General features: G+C 35.3%; 1 protein-coding gene across 1 annotated transcript; it reads left to right on the forward strand.

Moving 5' to 3' along the window:
- Positions 1–15,248: 15,248 nt before the first annotated feature.
- On the forward strand, positions 15,249–18,107 carry LOC122418001 (uncharacterized). Its single transcript, XM_043431972.1, has 4 exons — positions 15,249–15,712; positions 16,505–16,898; positions 17,076–17,783; positions 17,905–18,107. The coding sequence occupies exons 1-4, from the start codon at positions 15,639–15,641 to the stop codon at positions 18,085–18,087; spliced, it is 1,359 nt and encodes a 452-aa protein (XP_043287907.1). The 5' UTR covers positions 15,249–15,638; the 3' UTR covers positions 18,088–18,107.
- The last annotated feature ends 20 nt before the right edge of the window (positions 18,108–18,127 follow it).

Genomic DNA, 18,127 nt, shown 5'->3' on the forward strand with positions numbered 1-18,127 from the left:
GGTTTGTTATAGAATGAAAGATTGAAAATTATTACAGGTATACGAAATAATTTTATGATTTAAACTAGCTACAACTCGATGCGAATATATTGCCCCTGCGCAGATTCCTATTTCTATATACACATGTTAGGGCGTCGCGCAGGACTGTCTAGACGATAGGCCAAAAATCCAAAAGACGACTTGGGACCGATTTACTGAAATCTTCCTTTCTCTATCTTTCTTACTTTCTGCCCGTCCTTGTCGCACTCATTGACGCGGCTCACGTCTCAACACGTTGTGCGAGCCACGCGTGCGCACAAACGCACTCTAATGAGTGCGACAGAGATGTACGCATATCCTCCATCCTTCTTTACGTCCCCAGTGGTGCTCGATATGCCAAATTTTGTCTTAAAAACCATTTTTCTCACTTATTTTTTAATTATCGGAAATTAATAGGGTGCTTTCTTACGTATTTTTGTCGTCCGAAAACGATAGTATAAGTATTTTTTCAATCAATTTAATAGCTTTCGAGTTATAAGCGTTTTAAACTTTAACCCTAATTTTCTCAATGTTGCCGGGGGTTGATCGCAAAATAATTTACACCATTCGATTCAGCGTCATCAAATTAGTCTTACAAGGAAAGGTACTTTAGTGTCCGCCTCCGATTTTGATAATTTTTTTCTATGTTATAGTCCATCCAAAAATAAGAGACACGTATTTTTTTTTATCGGCCGAAAGTTATTTTTAAGGGGTGAAATCAACCCTCAAAGTTCGGCATGTTTTGCGTCTGGTAGAGTGTTTCATATAGAAGCACTCAACCGATCGAAACGAAACCAATTGCAAAATGTTTGGCATGTCAAATAACCCATATGACATGTCCATCTTCTTATGCACCCTTACGGCAAAGGGATGAACCACCCCCGAATGTTCAGAATTTTTTCGTATAACAAAAACTTACAATCCAAATTTAATAAAACAAACGCCATTTTGCAGAGCAAAAATAAAAAAAAACCGACGTGGTTTCGGGTTTTCCTTAGATCAAAAAAATTAAGGGGGTAAAACACCCTTAAAATATCAAATTTTGTTTTGAGCACTGGCCCCTTCCAGTTTTAGTATTCTTTTCATAGAATGTAGCTTATCAAAAAATAAGAAACACGTATTTTTTTTTATCGGCCGAAAGTTATTTTTAAGGGGTGAAATCAACCCCCAAAGTTGGGCATGTTTTGCATCTGGTAGAGTGTTTCATATGGAAGCACCCAACCGATCGAAATAAAACCCATTGCAAAATGTTCTGCATGTCAAATAACCTATATGACATGTCCAACTTCTTATGCACCCTTACTGCAAAGGGGTGAACCACCCCCGAATATTCAGAATTTTTTCGTGTAATAAAAACTTACAATCCAATTTTAATAAAACAAACGCCATTTTGCAGAGCAAAAAAAAATAAAATCGACGTGTTTTCGGGTTTTCCTCAGATCAAAAAAATTAAGGGGGTAAAACACCCTTAAAATATCAAATTTTGTTTTGAGCACTGGCCTCTTCCAGTTTTAGTATTCTTTTCATAGAATGTAGCTTATCAAAAAATAAGAAACACGTATTTTTTTTATCGGCCGAAAGTTATTTTTAAGGGGTGAAATCAACCCCCAAAGTTGGGCATGTTTTGCATCTGGTGGAGTGTTTCATATGGAAGCACCCAACCGATCGAAACAAAACCCATTGCAAAATGTTCTGCATGTCAAATAACCTATATGACATGTCCAACTTCTTATGCACCCTTACTGCAAAGGGGTAAACCACTTCCGAATATTCAGAATTTTTTCGTATAATAAAAACTTACAATCCGATTTTAATAAAAGAAATGCCATTTTGCAGAACAAAAAAAATGGACGTGTTTTTTGGTTTTCCTCGGATCAAAAAAATTAAGGGGGTAATCTTGAATTTCACTTTGCGAATCGAAATGTTTACAATCCAATTCATATGGTTCCTTTATCATTGCGTATCGACCTAAAAAGTAAAAAAGGCACGCCAAGTATTAAAAGGTCGTGACCGTCGTTTTAAATGATTTTCTATATTCGCATTGTCAATAAATAAATTTAAAAAAATGTTCAACTGTGAAAAAATATGAGATCTATTGTAACATATACAGTGAATGAATTACGTTTCCTGTAAGAATTCAGAACTTTGGAAATAAAAAAAATAATGAGATGATTTTCTAACGTAGCCAAGTACAGTGAATGAATTAAGGTTATTGTGGAATTCATTCGTGTACACTTTTAGCCCTAATCCCTCACTTATTCAGAAAAATTTTCCAGCAAACGTCACAGAGCAACAAAGGTTTCTCGAATGATTCTGCAATTATTAAGAGATTATCATCTGTTTTTATGCTAGCTCGGATTATAAACTTAAAACAGTTTACGCGTACAAGTGCATGCATTGTATCTATACGATGAACTGCACAAATTCATTTTCAACATTACACACAAGCTTGGCGTGCATGGTTTTCAATCGGAAGCTCGGGAAGATACAATTGTTCAAATTTACTATGAAAACAAAAATTAATTAGAATTGTATGAACGAGTGTGAAAAAAACCGATCCCCCAATAAAATAAGAGGGGCCCTGTTATATAATGATTTGGTAAACAATACAGATGGGTGAAATTTGTGGATAAAATTGAACAATTAAACGAACGGATAAAGAAATGAAATCAATCAATCCCTTTATATGCCTTTATCTTGTACGGATAGATACGGCCATTCTTTCATGCCCATACGCATTTTAATTTATCCACGCGTCACTTTCACTCGTTTGTCCGTACACTCTTTTTTTACCAAATGGGCAGATGATTGGATGAATTACACAAGTATTGAAATGGATGAACAAAGAAGTAAGCTGTGTAAACATTGATTTGAGAAAAGAAAACGCGTTGAATACGAAACATTTGGAGTAATGAATTTATCAGTCAAACTAGTCAAGAATAGATATTTTTCTTTGTGTACACAGCGCGGGATTTCACGTCGAACTACTCAATAAAATAGTTGGATGGAAAAGGGATGGCAAATTAAAAAACAATTACATGAGAGGATCATCAAGTTTTCTTCAAATATATGGACGGATGAGGCATTCCTTCGCCGAGCTTCCGATTGAAAACCATGCACGCCAAGCTTGTGTGTAATGTTGAAAATGAATTTGTGCAGTTCATCGTATAGATACAATGCATGCACTTGTACGCGTAAACTGTTTTAAGTTTATAATCCGAGCTAGCATAAAAACAGATGATAATCTCTTAATAATTGCAGAATCATTCGAGAAACCTTTGTTGCTCTGTGACGTTTGCTGGAAAATTTTTCTGAATAAGTGAGGGATTAGGGCTAAAAGTGTACACGAATGAATTCCACAATAACCTTAATTCATTCACTGTACTTGGCTACGTTAGAAAATCATCTCATTATTTTTTTTATTTCCAAAGTTCTGAATTCTTACAGGAAACGTAATTCATTCACTGTATATGTTACAATAGATCTCATATTTTTTCACAGTTGAACATTTTTTTAAATTTATTTATTGACAATGCGAATATAGAAAATCATTTAAAACGACGGTCACGACCTTTTAATACTTGGCGTGCCTTTTTTACTTTTTGAAGTTTTAATATTTACTGATTTCACTTCTTTTTGCGAGACGTGACAACTATATAGGAATCGTATTTCATTCACTATATTTGTCAACTTCAGAAAACGATCTCATTTTTTTTTTATATTTTGAAGTTTTTTATTGATAATGCAAATATAGAAAATTATTGGAAACTACGGTCGCGACCTTTTAATAATTGGCGTTCTTTTTTTACTTTGTCAATTATTTTTTTTCTAACTTAGCTGATTTTTTAGAGGCGTGACAATATTTACTTAAGAGAAAAAATACATTCCTCGTCTTCGACGAAAATTTTTAAAACGATTTGTTTCAAGTTGAGTGCTTTTCTCTATGTGCCAAAAGCAATCGACACAGCCAATTTTTCTATGTAGACGGACGAAAACTGTGCGGTTATGTTCATGTGAGTTGAAACCTTTTACAAGCAATAATGGTGACGATTTTGATTATCCATTCAGCAAATCGAATTTTCCAATGAAAGATTGGGAAATTCCTATGCAATGGGATGATATTTTCATTTTCTATTCCTTTTTTTGAAAAGCTCCACTTGTTTACTTGGAAAAATGATTTTTGAAACTATCTTCATCTCATTCATGGATTCCATGTTGACATGGATACTGTCAATGGTTTGCAATGTCCAAGGAGATGTTTCCATGGTATTCAATGTCTAAGACCACAGCTTTATGGTTATTGGTGTCCAGTGATATTTTTTCATGGTCTTCTGTAACGTCTGAACCTGCCTCGTCAATGTAAACTATTAAATCGCAGATCTAGATATCGATGACTATGAGGAAATATATCGTAAACCATTGCACCGTTTACCTAAATATCGGGAAATATAAAATTGTCGAATATATATTGAAAAATACGAAGGCATCCACCTAGACATCGAAAACTCTATAGTCGCCAAACTAGACTTCGAAAACTATAGAGCCGACGACCTAGATATCGAAAACCTTAGAAAAACTCACCACACTATCGGAAACTATGGAGCCATTGACTTTCATATCGGGAACCATGGACAAATTCACCTTAACATCGGAAACTATGGAGCTATGGACCGGAATAGTGAAAACTATGAAGTCGTCAACCTAGTCCACGAAAACAATGGGAAAACATACCTGGACATTGAAAACTACGGAGCCGTTGATCTAGACCTCGAAAAGCATGAAAAAACATACCAGCACGACGAAAGCCATGGAGAAATATACCTAGCCATCGAAAACCATGGAGCTGTCGACGTAGACATCGAAAACAATGGAACCGTCGACCTAGACCATGAAAACCATGGAGAACCATAACCAAACGTCGAAAACTATGGAAATGTTGACCTAGCATCAAAAGCCATGACGGAATATACCTGGACCACGAAAACCATGAAGGAACATACGTAGACATTTAAAACTATGAAGAAATATACCTGGACATCCAAAACCATGGAGGAATATACCTAGACATTGAAAAATATGTAGACACATACCTAGACATCGAAAAGTATGGAGTCATCGACCTAGATCGCGGAAATGATGAAGAAATATACCTAGAGAACGAAAACTATGGAAACTCAGACCTAGCCATCGAAAACTGTGGAACCATCAACTTAGACCACGAAAACCATGGAGAAACATACCCAGACATCGAAAACCATGGAGGAATATACCTGAACCACGAAAACCATGATGAAACATGCCTAGACATTGAAAACCATGGAGGAATATACCTGGACCACGAAAACCATGAAGGAACATGGTTTTCGTGGTCCTTCATACTTGGTCATTGAAAACTGTAGAGCCGTCGACCTCGACTGCGAAAACCATGAAGAAACATACCTAGACCACGAAAACCATGGAAGAATCTACGTAGACCACGAAAACCATAGAAAAACATATCCAGACATCGCAAACCCTGGAGGAATATATCTGAACCACGAAAACCATGGAGGAATCTACCTAGACCACGAAAACCATGGAGCAATGTACCTAGACCACGAAAACCATGGACAAACATATCCATACATCGAAAACCATGGAGGAATATACCTGGACCACGAAAACCATGAAGGAACATGTCCAGACATTCAAAACCATGAAAGAATATACCTAGACATCAAAACCCATGGAGGAATTATCCTAGACCACGAAAACCATGGAGAAGCATACTTGGACATCGAAAACTGAGGAGCCGTCGACCTCGACCGCGAAAACCATGATTAAACATGCCTAGACATTGAAAATCATGGAGGAATATACCTAGACATCGAAACCCATGGAGGAATTATCCTCGACCACGAAAACCCGAGAGAAACATACCTGGACATCGAAAACTGTGGAGCCGTCGACCTCGACTACGAACACCATGAAGAAACATACCTAGACCACGAAAACCATGGAGGAATCTACCTATACCGAGATAACCATGGAGGAATATACCTGGATGACGAAAACCATGAAGGAACATGCCTAGACATTGAAACCATGAACAAACGTACCTAGACCACGAAAACCATGGAGGATTGTACCTAGACCACGAAAACCATGGAGGAATATACCTGGACCACGAAAACCATGAAGGAAAACGTCTAGACATTGAAAACCATGAAGGAAAATACCTAGACATCAAAACCCATGGAGAAATTATCCTAGACCACGAAAATCATGGAGAAACATACCTAGACATCGAAAACTGTGGAACCGTCGACCTCGACCGCGAAAACCATCAAGAGACATACTTAGACCACGAAAACCATGGAGGAATATACCTTAGACATCAAGAACTATGGAGAAATACACTCGCACATCAGAAACCATGGAGGAATATACCTAGACATCGAAATCCATGGAGGAATTATCCGAAACCATGAAAACCATGAAGAAACATACCTGGACATCGAAAACTAAGGAGCCGTCGACCCAGACCTCGGTAACCATGAAAAAACATACCTAGACGACGAAAGCCATGGAGGAATATATCTGGACATAAAAAACTATGGAGTCGTCCACCTAGAAATCGAAAATCCGATAGAATGTACCTAAACCTAGTCCTCCAAAACCCATGAGCTATCGCCCTAGACATCCTCGAAAAATCCAGCGGCGTCGACCAGAATTTTATATTTTTTTATTTTTATTATTTATTATTTAATGTTATTCGTATTATTCAATTTTTTTATTTTATTATAATATTATCATTTTATATTATATATTGTATAATATAATATATATATTATATTATATATTAATTATAATAATATTTTATTATTAATTAATATTAATAAATAAAATATATATTATATAATTATATACATATTTTATGCGCAAACCAGGAGCTGGTATTGCCCCCGCTGTGCGCCCATTCTCTGTCTCTCTCGCTCGGCGACGCAGAAGGAGAGGGGGTAGCCGCGTTCAGCGTAGTGCGTGACGTAGAGTGTGACAAAAGTAAGAAATCGTGCAAAGGACGTAAGTCCAAATGTAAACAAGCGTAACTTACGCCTCTCTGTCTCTAAGAAAATGAAAATCCCGAAATGATGGATTTTAAATCCCTAACGTTACATATCTCAGGATTTACTGGACGGATTTACTTGCAACAAAGACCAATGGAAAGAGAAAAATCGAAAAAAAATCGTCACAAATTTTCAAGTTCTTTTATGAAATGGTTTATTTGTGAGAGCCATTTGAAAATTCTGTGACGTCATAAAACCGGCATATTCGCGTATATAAGAGTAGCGGCAGGGCTCGCGCTGGCTTTTCTTTTGCGCTGCAGTTTTTCCTTTTAATACTTGGCGTCGAGCCGCTACCGCGTCTCTTGATATGTTGAATAATATTTATTTCACATATTCATTGGCTGACATCATAATCGTATAGGGAATCGAATACTTTGACATGCTTTACGTGAGAAGTGTTAGTTTTCGTTCTATTTATATAAGTTTCTATTTTGAATGATTTACGAAAACAAAATAAAACTCAAATATCGAGAGCCGCATTGACAATTCCCCGCCCAGAAGGCAATCAAAGCTGACTCAAGCCTTGCCATATTCTTATCCATATAAAGAATCGCTATAGCGGCTCGTAGCCATGTATTCTTAAAAAAGCCAGCTCGCTCAGCCTAATGCTTGAGAGATATCCGAAAAAATAAAAAAAATCTGTTTTTCTGATGATGTCAGATTAAGCCACCCACTCAAGATGAAGAAGCTAAAACTGACTTTATATTACTCCAGAAGTTTAGTTGCTGTTTGATTATTTATCTATCACTATCGTGTCCGCTATTGTGAATAACGTATTGTCATGAACATTTCTATCAACCCAATGAACGTAATAAGACTGTTGCTTCTTACATTTGAAGTAATGAACATTCCTGACAGTCCTGTTAACAATAATGAAGTGGAATTGAAAGAAAGTTTCGAGAGAATTCTGAAGGCTTCTATGGCAGAGTTTAATCGGTTAGAAATCGTGGAAGATACGACATTAGATTTTCAAGAACCGTTTAAAGATGTCATAGTAGAACCTGTAGAACGAAAACTAACACTTCTCACGTAAAACATGTCAAAGTATTCGATTCTCTATACGATTATGATGTCAGCCAATGAATATGTGAAATAAATATTATTCAACATATAAGTCGATATGCAATGATAAAGGAACCATATGAATTGAATGTCAACATTTCGATGCGCAAAGTGAAATTCAAAATTTTAGGACTGGTTTACCCCCTTAATTTTTTTGATCCGAGGAAAACCAAAAAACACGTCCATTTTTTTTTGCTCTGCAAAATGGCATTTCTTTTATTAAAATCGGATTGTAAGTTTTTATTATACGAAAAAATTCTGAATATTCGGGGGTGGTTCACCCCTTTGCAGTAAGGGTGCATAAGAAGTTGGACATGTCATATAGGTTATTTGACATGCAGAACATTTTGCAATGGGTTTTGTTTCGATCGGTTGAGTGCTTCCATATGAAACGCTCAACCAGATGCCAAACATGCCCAACTTTGGGGGTTGATTTCACCCCTTAAAAATAACTTTCGGCCGATAAAAAAAAATACGTGTCTCTTATTTTTGGATGGATTATAACATAGAAAAAAATTATCAAAATCAGAGGCGGACACTAAAGTACCTTTCCTTGTTAGATCAAGTTTGCAGATTTCCCCTCGAAAGTTGCTCCATTCCTGCATTTTGACTGGACTATATACTCAGCGGAGTACGACGTTACTTGATGGGGCTCCCGAGGAGGTCTGCCTAATCGGAGTACCAGATAGAGAGAGAAAGGAGAAACTCTGATTACCAGAGGGCAGCACTAAACGGTGTGCTTCGCAAAGACTCTACAGATATATCTCGAAAACTTGAAGTGACTAAAAATAAATGTTTTCACATAAAAGTTGTAGTTTCGTGTTAGCTTTCGAGCGGACGACTCGAAATAATTTCGACGTTCTGGTAACGATGATTTTTTACCGAAAGAGGAGGGATTATTTTTTTATTCGGAGACAGCCATTTATTTCTGGCTGAAAAAATTACAGAGTTTTTCAGTTTGTTTGACGATATCGCAAAACAATCACCAGAGCGGCACGGATCGAAGTTCTAGGGTAAAAAAAATATTATCAGAAATATTAATTTTTTTTGGCGATTGTTTTGCGATATCGTCAAACAAATTGGAAAACTCTGCAATTTTTTCAGCCAGAAATCAAGAGACTCGGTAGAGTCTCGGGACAAGTACATTGACAGCCCTGTCGTCTGCTGGCCTGAGGCTCTCGCCGAGACTATCTTTTCTCTGAATAAAATGATTCGCGGTGGTGGGGGTAACAAGTACATTGACAGCCCTGTCGTCTGCTGGCCTGAGGCTCTCGCCGAGACTATCTTTTCTCTGAATAAAACGATTCGCGGTGGTGGGGGTAAAACTGGCATGTCATTTTCTAGAATTGCGGAGCTCAAGAGATGTTTTGTTAGGCGAAAATTAGTTTGGAGACTAAATTTCAAAATCTCTTTCGAATGAGCCCGAAACCAACCCGATCAGTAGCGTAATTGCTGAGAAAAAACTTTGCACAGGCTCAAGATTATGCAAAAGTTACTAACACATTTAGAAATTTGACATGTCTGTATATAATACCATCAAAGGCCTCATGTCCCTCGGTCTAACTTCGCGGCGGTGTCGCGGACTGACGTCACATGCCGAGAGCTCGAAAGTCACCAGCCGAAGTTTCACGTCATGTTGACGTTTGGGGTTATGATGTTATCAAGTGCGTGCGGGATAACTAAAAATAATTTTCGTCATCTGCTAACGAAGTGCATATTACTATTTAGTTCGTTAAATTTTGTGATATACTAAACCAGTATCAAAGCGGCCGCGTAAATGTAGTCTGTGATATGTGTGCGAAAAAGGATATAAAAAATGCGCGATGCATATGTCAACGAAAATTTTTCAAGATTTCATTATTTTGCTCGACTGGAAATAAGCGTTAACTAAAATAATCTTTCAATTTAATCACAGTGCGAGAAATATTGTCCAGTGTAAATATATCGTCAGTGGCTAGGTTATATATATGAAGGCGTCAGGTTATATATATGAATAAATACAACTGAAACCCACAGAACTGTTAGAATGATGTTGTAAACTTTAATTGAATAAATGTTTTCTAATTTATTTCTCATGTTTCCCATATTTTGCTTCATATTCAGTTTGGCTCTGCCCTCTCCGATCCTTGTTTTCACTCCATTGGTTTGCAGCGGATCGATACATATCATTAATTGATTGCCTAATATGTGTCCTATGATTTTCTACTATTTCTTCATGCTGATTGTGGTAACGTGATTCAAGAGGTTTCCAGCTATGATCATCAATCTCACAATTTGTACATCAGATTTTCAAAAAAAAGTCTGGTCTTGATATAAGTGTAGTTATTCTTTTTCCACCTGGTCTGTCGAGTAATAAATTTTGAAACTTGTTCCAAAAAGTCTTTGTATGCTTTGTTTGCTGATCATATGAAAAGTCGAATCTTTGGAATGCAGTAGGCAAACACAAATTTTGACAACAATACTTATGAAATGACATGTATGTTGAGTATTCCCACTTTGCAAATTACAAATGTGGAATTATTAGTGAAAAGATTCATTACGCTAAGTCTACAGTTGCTCAGTTTTGGATGCGATCAAATATAATGCCTGCTAACATCCATGGGAACATACAGAATTTCTGAATACAATGTTCGCTATGTCATTTCAACGTAACATCATGACTTTTGCCAACTTTTCTCTATAATACTATAGATTTGGATTATTGAAATACAGCAAAAATCTGCGAATTATAAAATTGATATACTGTGCCACTCATTTTACTTTATAACACTAACTGTAACATATATGTGAAGTAAAAAACTCATCACAGAAGTCTTCAGTTGCTCATTTATGGATAGATTTTAAATTGCTGTCTTCAAAATTTATTGCGCAGATACATTGAATCACAGCAGATACCTGCGAACTCTGAAATTTCTGTGCATAAATATGTGTGTTAAGTATCACCCCTTATATTTGATTATGAGAATGAGTAATAGAACTTGGTTTAGCAAGTTTTAAAGTATTTCTTTTTAAATACTATTGAAGTTTGTATTACTGCGGTATGAAGCGAATACCTCCAAACTTTCATATTTTTGTGTCGCAGCATGTGTGCCAATCATTTAAATTTTTTACTCCAACCGTAACATGTAATCTCAAAAATTCATCACATACGTCTTCAGCTTTTCTAAATTCCTAAATTTTCCGTTTTCTATTTTATTCTGAGTTTTTAAACTTTTAAAGTCATTCCTGAATTCTCCTGAAATTGTTTTTCTCCAAAACCAATGCAGATACCTTAAACGTCTTTGAATTCCGTTGCTCTGTTGAATTAAGTACACTCAGTTTTTTTTGCTTCTTTGAGTTCTGACATAATAAATGTTTTCGGATGCTTTTTTTCAGCAACTATCAAACTGTAGATAATTGGATCTCAGCGGCCACTTGCAAACTTTGGAAATATATTTCATCGGGGGCATGTTTTGGATGACACGAAAATGTCTAGATTCAGAATGCAAAAGCGACATTTAAAAATGTCCAATTCTGTTGGATTTGTTGTGTCTTGAATTTGATCTGTCTTTCCTCTTTTCCTTTCTTTTTTCTAACGTTATAAGCCAGAAATCACATCTCAGCCCGCAACACGCATTGCTACATGCTCTTGAGTTCCCAATGGAGAAAGCATATTAGAAGACAAGGGGAAAAATCGCCAAAGTCCAAGGACAGACCTGTGACGAAATATTTTCAGTACAATTTCGACGAAAAATAGGTCTTTTTCGTGAAAACCAACGTTATACGCCGAAAATTATAAACAATTCATAGAAATTTAAACTAAAATCTTATAGTCATCTGAACATAAATAAGGATCTTTTGAGAAAAAAGACGTGATATCAAACCATAAACTTCCCCTAGGGAAAAAAAAGGTTGGGACAAGTACATTGATGGTCCCCCGTTTGCTGATAATTTCACCCATAAATAAAACTTTAAACAAAATTTTTTTTTAATTGTAAAAAAAATTATTTCATAAAAAAAACTACAGAACAATTCGAAAAAATCTTTACAAATCTTGACAAAACGTTATATTAAAAAAAAACTAATCTGCATCTATTTTTTAAAATGTCAAAAGAATCAAATAACAAGTAAAAAATAACAAACCGAAAAATCGCCCTTGAAATCATTTTGGAAACCGATGCCTCATTCTTCTTATTTGATTCGAACAGAAAAATCAATTGAAAAAAATTCCATCCAATTTACGTGCAGCACTAAAATTTATGATATCAATCGGTGGACAAGTATTTTATTAGTGACTCCAAATTTCGACATTATTGAATTGTTCTAAGAAGCTTTCAAATCCAAAAGAATCACATGCAAGCTAGTCATTTCTTACTCTATGGTGGCAGAGACTTATAAGAAAATCGATTCTTCTCAGACTTTCAGGATCCTCTGGTATTATTCACAAAATTCGACGTCGATTGGATCGATACAAATTATGTTTAAATATGTGTTAAAAGTACTTGTCCGGCCCATCACTTTCCAATTAAATTGTTTATCCAAATAAAAGTCAGGGCTTGTCTAGAACTGATGGATCACAAGTATTCATGCATGCAGATAGAATTGAGAGAATTATCTTCAAGTAATTTTTACTTAATTGCACTAATTTAATAAAGAACGGAAACAAATTATTCCGCAATATAGAAGGGATATTCTTGTGCATCGATAAATGAAAAAAATTGTACATAATGTATATGTTCAAGCTTCCAAAATAACTCTGCAGTTTACATTCGATGACGGCAATTTTTACTTCCCACTTATTCTTCCAGCGAACGAGTTCCATTCGGAATAAGAACTAATCTATACTATTATTAAGAACATTAAATTAATAATGAATCGCATTTCAACAAACTTTTAACAAGATTCTGCCGTGCCATTTCGTTTTTTTATGATTGATTCTTTATTGAATGAATAGTGATGGGCCGGACAAGTACTTTTAACACATATTTAAACATAATTTGTATCGATCCAATCGACGTCGAATTTTGTGAATAATACCAGAGGATCCTGAAAGTCTGAAAAGAATCGATTTTCTTATAAGTCTCTGCCACCATAGAGTAAGAAATGACTAGCTTGCATGTGATTCTTTTGGATTTGAAAGCTTCTTAGAACAATTCAATAATGTCAAAATTTGGAGTCACTAATAAAATACTTGTCCACCGATTGATATCATAAATTTTAGTGCTGCACGTAAATTGGATGGAATTTTTTTCAATTGTAAATGGCTGTTTCTGAATAAAAAAATAATTCCCTCCTCTTTCGGTAAAAAATCATCGTTACCAGAACGTAGAAATTATTTCGAGTCGTCCGCTCGAAAGCTAACACGAAAATACAACTTTTATGTGAAACCATTTTTTTTCAGCCACTGCGAGTTTCCGAGATATATTAATTTGAAAAAAAGGGTATTTCCTGGAATTATGAATTTAAAAATCTCAAAAAATTCACATGGAGTGCCTTTTAATAGTACTTTGATATAACCAGTTATGAGGTAAATCTGAGATGGAGAACATCCCTCGTACATAATATCTGAAAATGGTCAATTCTCTTGGACTTGGTGAGAATTATGTTTTTTTTTCTCTGTCTCTTTTTCTGTCAAATTTTGAGGAAAATCAACGTAAACATTTGTTTTATTAAAAAGCTTTCATCTCTTTTTTATTCGCAATGATTTCATCCAAAAAATTCAAAATAAAGTTATTTATAAAAATAAGGCGGAAAAGTTCTCCAATGATACGAAATATTCATAAACCTTATGGAAAATGATGTCAATCTCACAAAGTTGTGAAAACATTCGAAATCGTTGAAAAATTAAGAGAATCTTTTCAAACATTCGGAGAATATTAAACCGTTATAAATTGCACAAAACTTGACGAAAATCATTCAAGAAATTTTTTTTCAACATTACATAAAAACATTCGAAAACTTTTAAAAACTTTATTGGGAAACATTTTGTATGGTTTAGAACTACCACAGAAAAAAGATTTGATACCAAGCCGTAAAAATTCTTTCTCGAGAAAAAATTCGGACAAGTAAATTGGTAATCGCTCGTTTTCGCATTAAACCTCAAAAAATGTAAACAAAAATTTTCAAACCTCGCAATGAAAATGATTTCAAATCGTCAAAAAATATCAAATATATTATAGTCCCACAGTGGATAATATTATCCACCAATTATATATAGAGAGCTTGTTGCTTACTGCCCTTGCTGCTATCTTCGCTTCCGTTAGATAGTTCTGTTCCGTCGTCCAGCTGTCTATTGGTTAAGTAAGGAAAGGTCGGTCATGTAGGACTCGCCATTAGTGGATAATATTATCCACTAATATACCCATTATGCGGTATTTTCAACGTTTATAAGAGTATTGAAGAGAACTTCAAACATTCGACACACAAAACAAATATCCATGGTCTAAATTGTTAACTATAATTATTTGTCTCCATGCGGCTTCTCATTTAATATTTAATAAGAAATGAAAAAAACATTATTTACGAAAATTTTATTTATTCCAGCATGACAGAGCATTCCTTGATAAATCAACCAAATTCTACATTCCACACTCTGTTGATTTTGGTTCTTGAGCTCATCAATAGCAAATTACACGAGATAAAAAAAGACTATTTTTAAATATTACAACTCTGTTGAAAATGTTGAAATTCTTGTCTCCTAATAGCTAATATTTTTTCTTAATTTTGCAGAAAAAAGGTAGGTAAGAAACTACAAGAATATATTGATGTGACGAATACTTTTATCTCGTATGTAAACATTTTTTCAAAGATTGCTTCAATCGAATTTTCAATTTTCTGATCGCAGAGTATAGAGTTGTCATTTTTATTCTTTGAACTTAGCGTGATTCATTAGAACTCTCTCAAGTTCCTTATGGTTCCCCCATAAGAATGAATATTCCAAATTACCCTTAAATACTTGGCTTTGAATCGATATCATAAATTTTAATGCTACAAATGAGATGGAATTTTTTGTCAATTGATTTAGCGTTTAGAATAAGATAAAAAGAATGGGGCATCGGTGTGAAATTTTTTTCGAATTGTTCTGTTGAAATGATATTTACACTTGGTGTTTTATAATTTTTTTATGGATTTTTTTTTACACGTTTCCTCGTACGATCAGGAAACAAGGGACCATCAAATGTACTTGTCCCAACCTTTTTTACCCTAGGGGATCTATATATTGTGTAATATTATCATATGGTGTATGGGCCGCTTTACAGAAAAAAGAAAGAAAGAAGCCGCCCGTTAAACTGGACTTTAATGTATATCTGAATTCGTTGCTCTTAGTTACGAAATAAAGTATTTGTTGTATATCGACGAAATCGTGTCACTTTTTTCCAGACGTCCATCTGTTTGACAGCAGCGTTTGATTCTATTACGCACTGACATTGATTTAAATGATTAATTAATAAGTATTCGACTTTGAGCGAAATAATGGGATCTTCGTCACCCGAAAACGTTTCGAATTTGATTGCAAAACCTGAGGAGAAATACCCACCAGAACCCAGGTATTTTTTGAATCGATATTTTGTCATCAATCTCATAGGAATGCCTTCTATTTCGGAATTACTAACAACCGGAGTCTGAGAGACCTACAGAAAAACATGCAACGGTGGCGAATATACATTCAATATAGCCCTGAATTCTTATCTTACATGTACATATATATATATATGATTCTGGAAATACAATCTTCCGTTGGTAAAACCCGAAAAAAAGCTTTTCTTCCACGAAAATTTGCTCACTACGGATTTGTTCACGATAATATTTTAATTTTTGAATTAAGAATATGAATCGCACCATATGTTGGAGATTGAGCATGTCAGTTTAGATTAACCTTTAAACGACGGGTCTGTGGTCGGGCACTCCACTTGAAAAATTCATCGATATTATGCACAAATTTCGTGTAAAAAGAAAGGTCGATAAAAAAAAACGTAAAAATCCCCGTCCTTAAAAGGTTAAAATATCACGCAATTCTCAAAATTTTTTACTGGAACATACAGTATCACTAATTTACGAAGAAGAGAGACGATTTAGGAATGAATCCGAAAATCTCAATTTTTTTGAAATTTCCAATATCATCGGTATTCGGTTATACGAATAAAAAATTCTACTAAAATCCTAAGTTTACACGGCGCTCTTATTTTGGTTTAGTTATATATATATAACTATACCGATATATAAATATACCCGTCTGCATATACAAAACCGGAATAAAAGCTCCGTATAAACGTAGTCATTGTCATTTTTTATTTTGAGATATCCCCTATATGTGCCATAGCGAAAATGTTAATTTTCAGATATGTATCGAAATACCGGAAGCAAATAATAGACGCTTCAAAGCAAGGAAAAAGCGATCACAAGACAATGGGAATGCCAGTCATGGACTCAGACATGCCTGTTCAATATCTTAAAAAACGGAGTACCCCAAAATCTTCAAAGAAGCTCCCAGTTGGTCACCAGCTGCGTCGTCGTTATAATCATCAGAGTGAATTAGTAGCTGAGAAACTAATAAAGCAAACGGAGTTTGAGAAACGTCGGATCTACCAAGATTTTGCAATGAAAAACGCTGAAGAGGCGAGAAAATTACGGTTGAATAAGACCAGACGAGGGTTGTTTTGCGTCGACGACCGCTTCGGTAATTCCTACCCTGTTATGGCCAGTGGAATGTTTCCCGTTTACAGAAACAGGGAGGTAAATTTTTTCTACCTTTTTTCAAATGAAAAAATAAATAAATTTTATGCAAGTGTAAATGAATTTATTCTGAGAATGTGTCAAAGGAAATTTATGTATCAAAAAAATATGAAAAGAGCGAAGGGACCACGAATAACCATATCGTTAATAAAATTTTCAATTTTATCATTTTTTTAGTGTTTTGGAAAGGTACCGGGTACATATCCACCACCATTAAAAACTCTTTCGAAACATGAACGGGAAAGCAGTCTGATAGATGAACCAACAGCTGAATTCGGGAAATTGAAGAAGAATGATACATTAAAGAGTTCGCCGAGACGCAGTCGGTCCCCAGGTAAAATACCGCAGTTGGAAAAAAAGTACCATGAAATGAAAGGTCGAGGAAAATCGCCAAAAGCAGTGACGCGTAAAAATAGAGCGATTGAGAATACACCGAAAGTGTCAAGAAAAATTGAGCAGTCACGAGGAATCACGAAAAAAAAAAGTCAAGAAAACAATGCAAAAACAGATCATCGACAGGTGGACTCAATAAAAAAAGAACCAACTAAGCCGACAGATGTCGGAGGTACTGGAATAAGTGCAGACGAGAGCGGAAAAGCGCTAAAGAAAGATGATCAAGTGACGGTTACTGATTCAAGCTCATGGGATGCCAAAAATAATGGAGGACGAAAAGTAGAAAACGATAAGCGCGAAAACTCCGAAAGTTCCACAAGTGAAGCAGAATCAAAGGATGGAAGAGAAAGCGAGGAGAGTTATGTAGACACTGAAACGACAATTTCTTCAAAAAGTGAAAAAAGCGAGACTTCGACATCGAGGATCACTATTCCGTACCAAAAACCTCGTTGCCGTTACGTTACCGAAGACGAACGAGCCGAGCTGCTCAACGTTTGTTATTCAAATAAAATTATCACTTCTGCAGTCATTTTCAATTTATTGTGATTCGCTTTGTAACTGTTTTTCTCTTACGAATGCTATAATTCTGAGGCTTGTTTATTTATCTGAACAGGGCATGAAGAAAAAGTGGGACGATATGATGAATAAATTTCAGTGTCTACCTTTCGTAACGGATACACAGCCGAAAATGAAACGAAAATCATACATGGAACGAAAATTGTTGAATTTGGAGAAGGATATAAAAACGATCGAGCAACATCCTTACATTTATGTATACAGTGATTCGGAGGATTAAATAACCCGTAATTCGAAGTATTTTCTCTCAAATATTCTTT

This window comes from Venturia canescens, chromosome 11, assembly GCF_019457755.1.
Source record: "Venturia canescens isolate UGA chromosome 11, ASM1945775v1, whole genome shotgun sequence".
NCBI classification, from domain to species: domain Eukaryota; kingdom Metazoa; phylum Arthropoda; class Insecta; order Hymenoptera; family Ichneumonidae; genus Venturia; species Venturia canescens.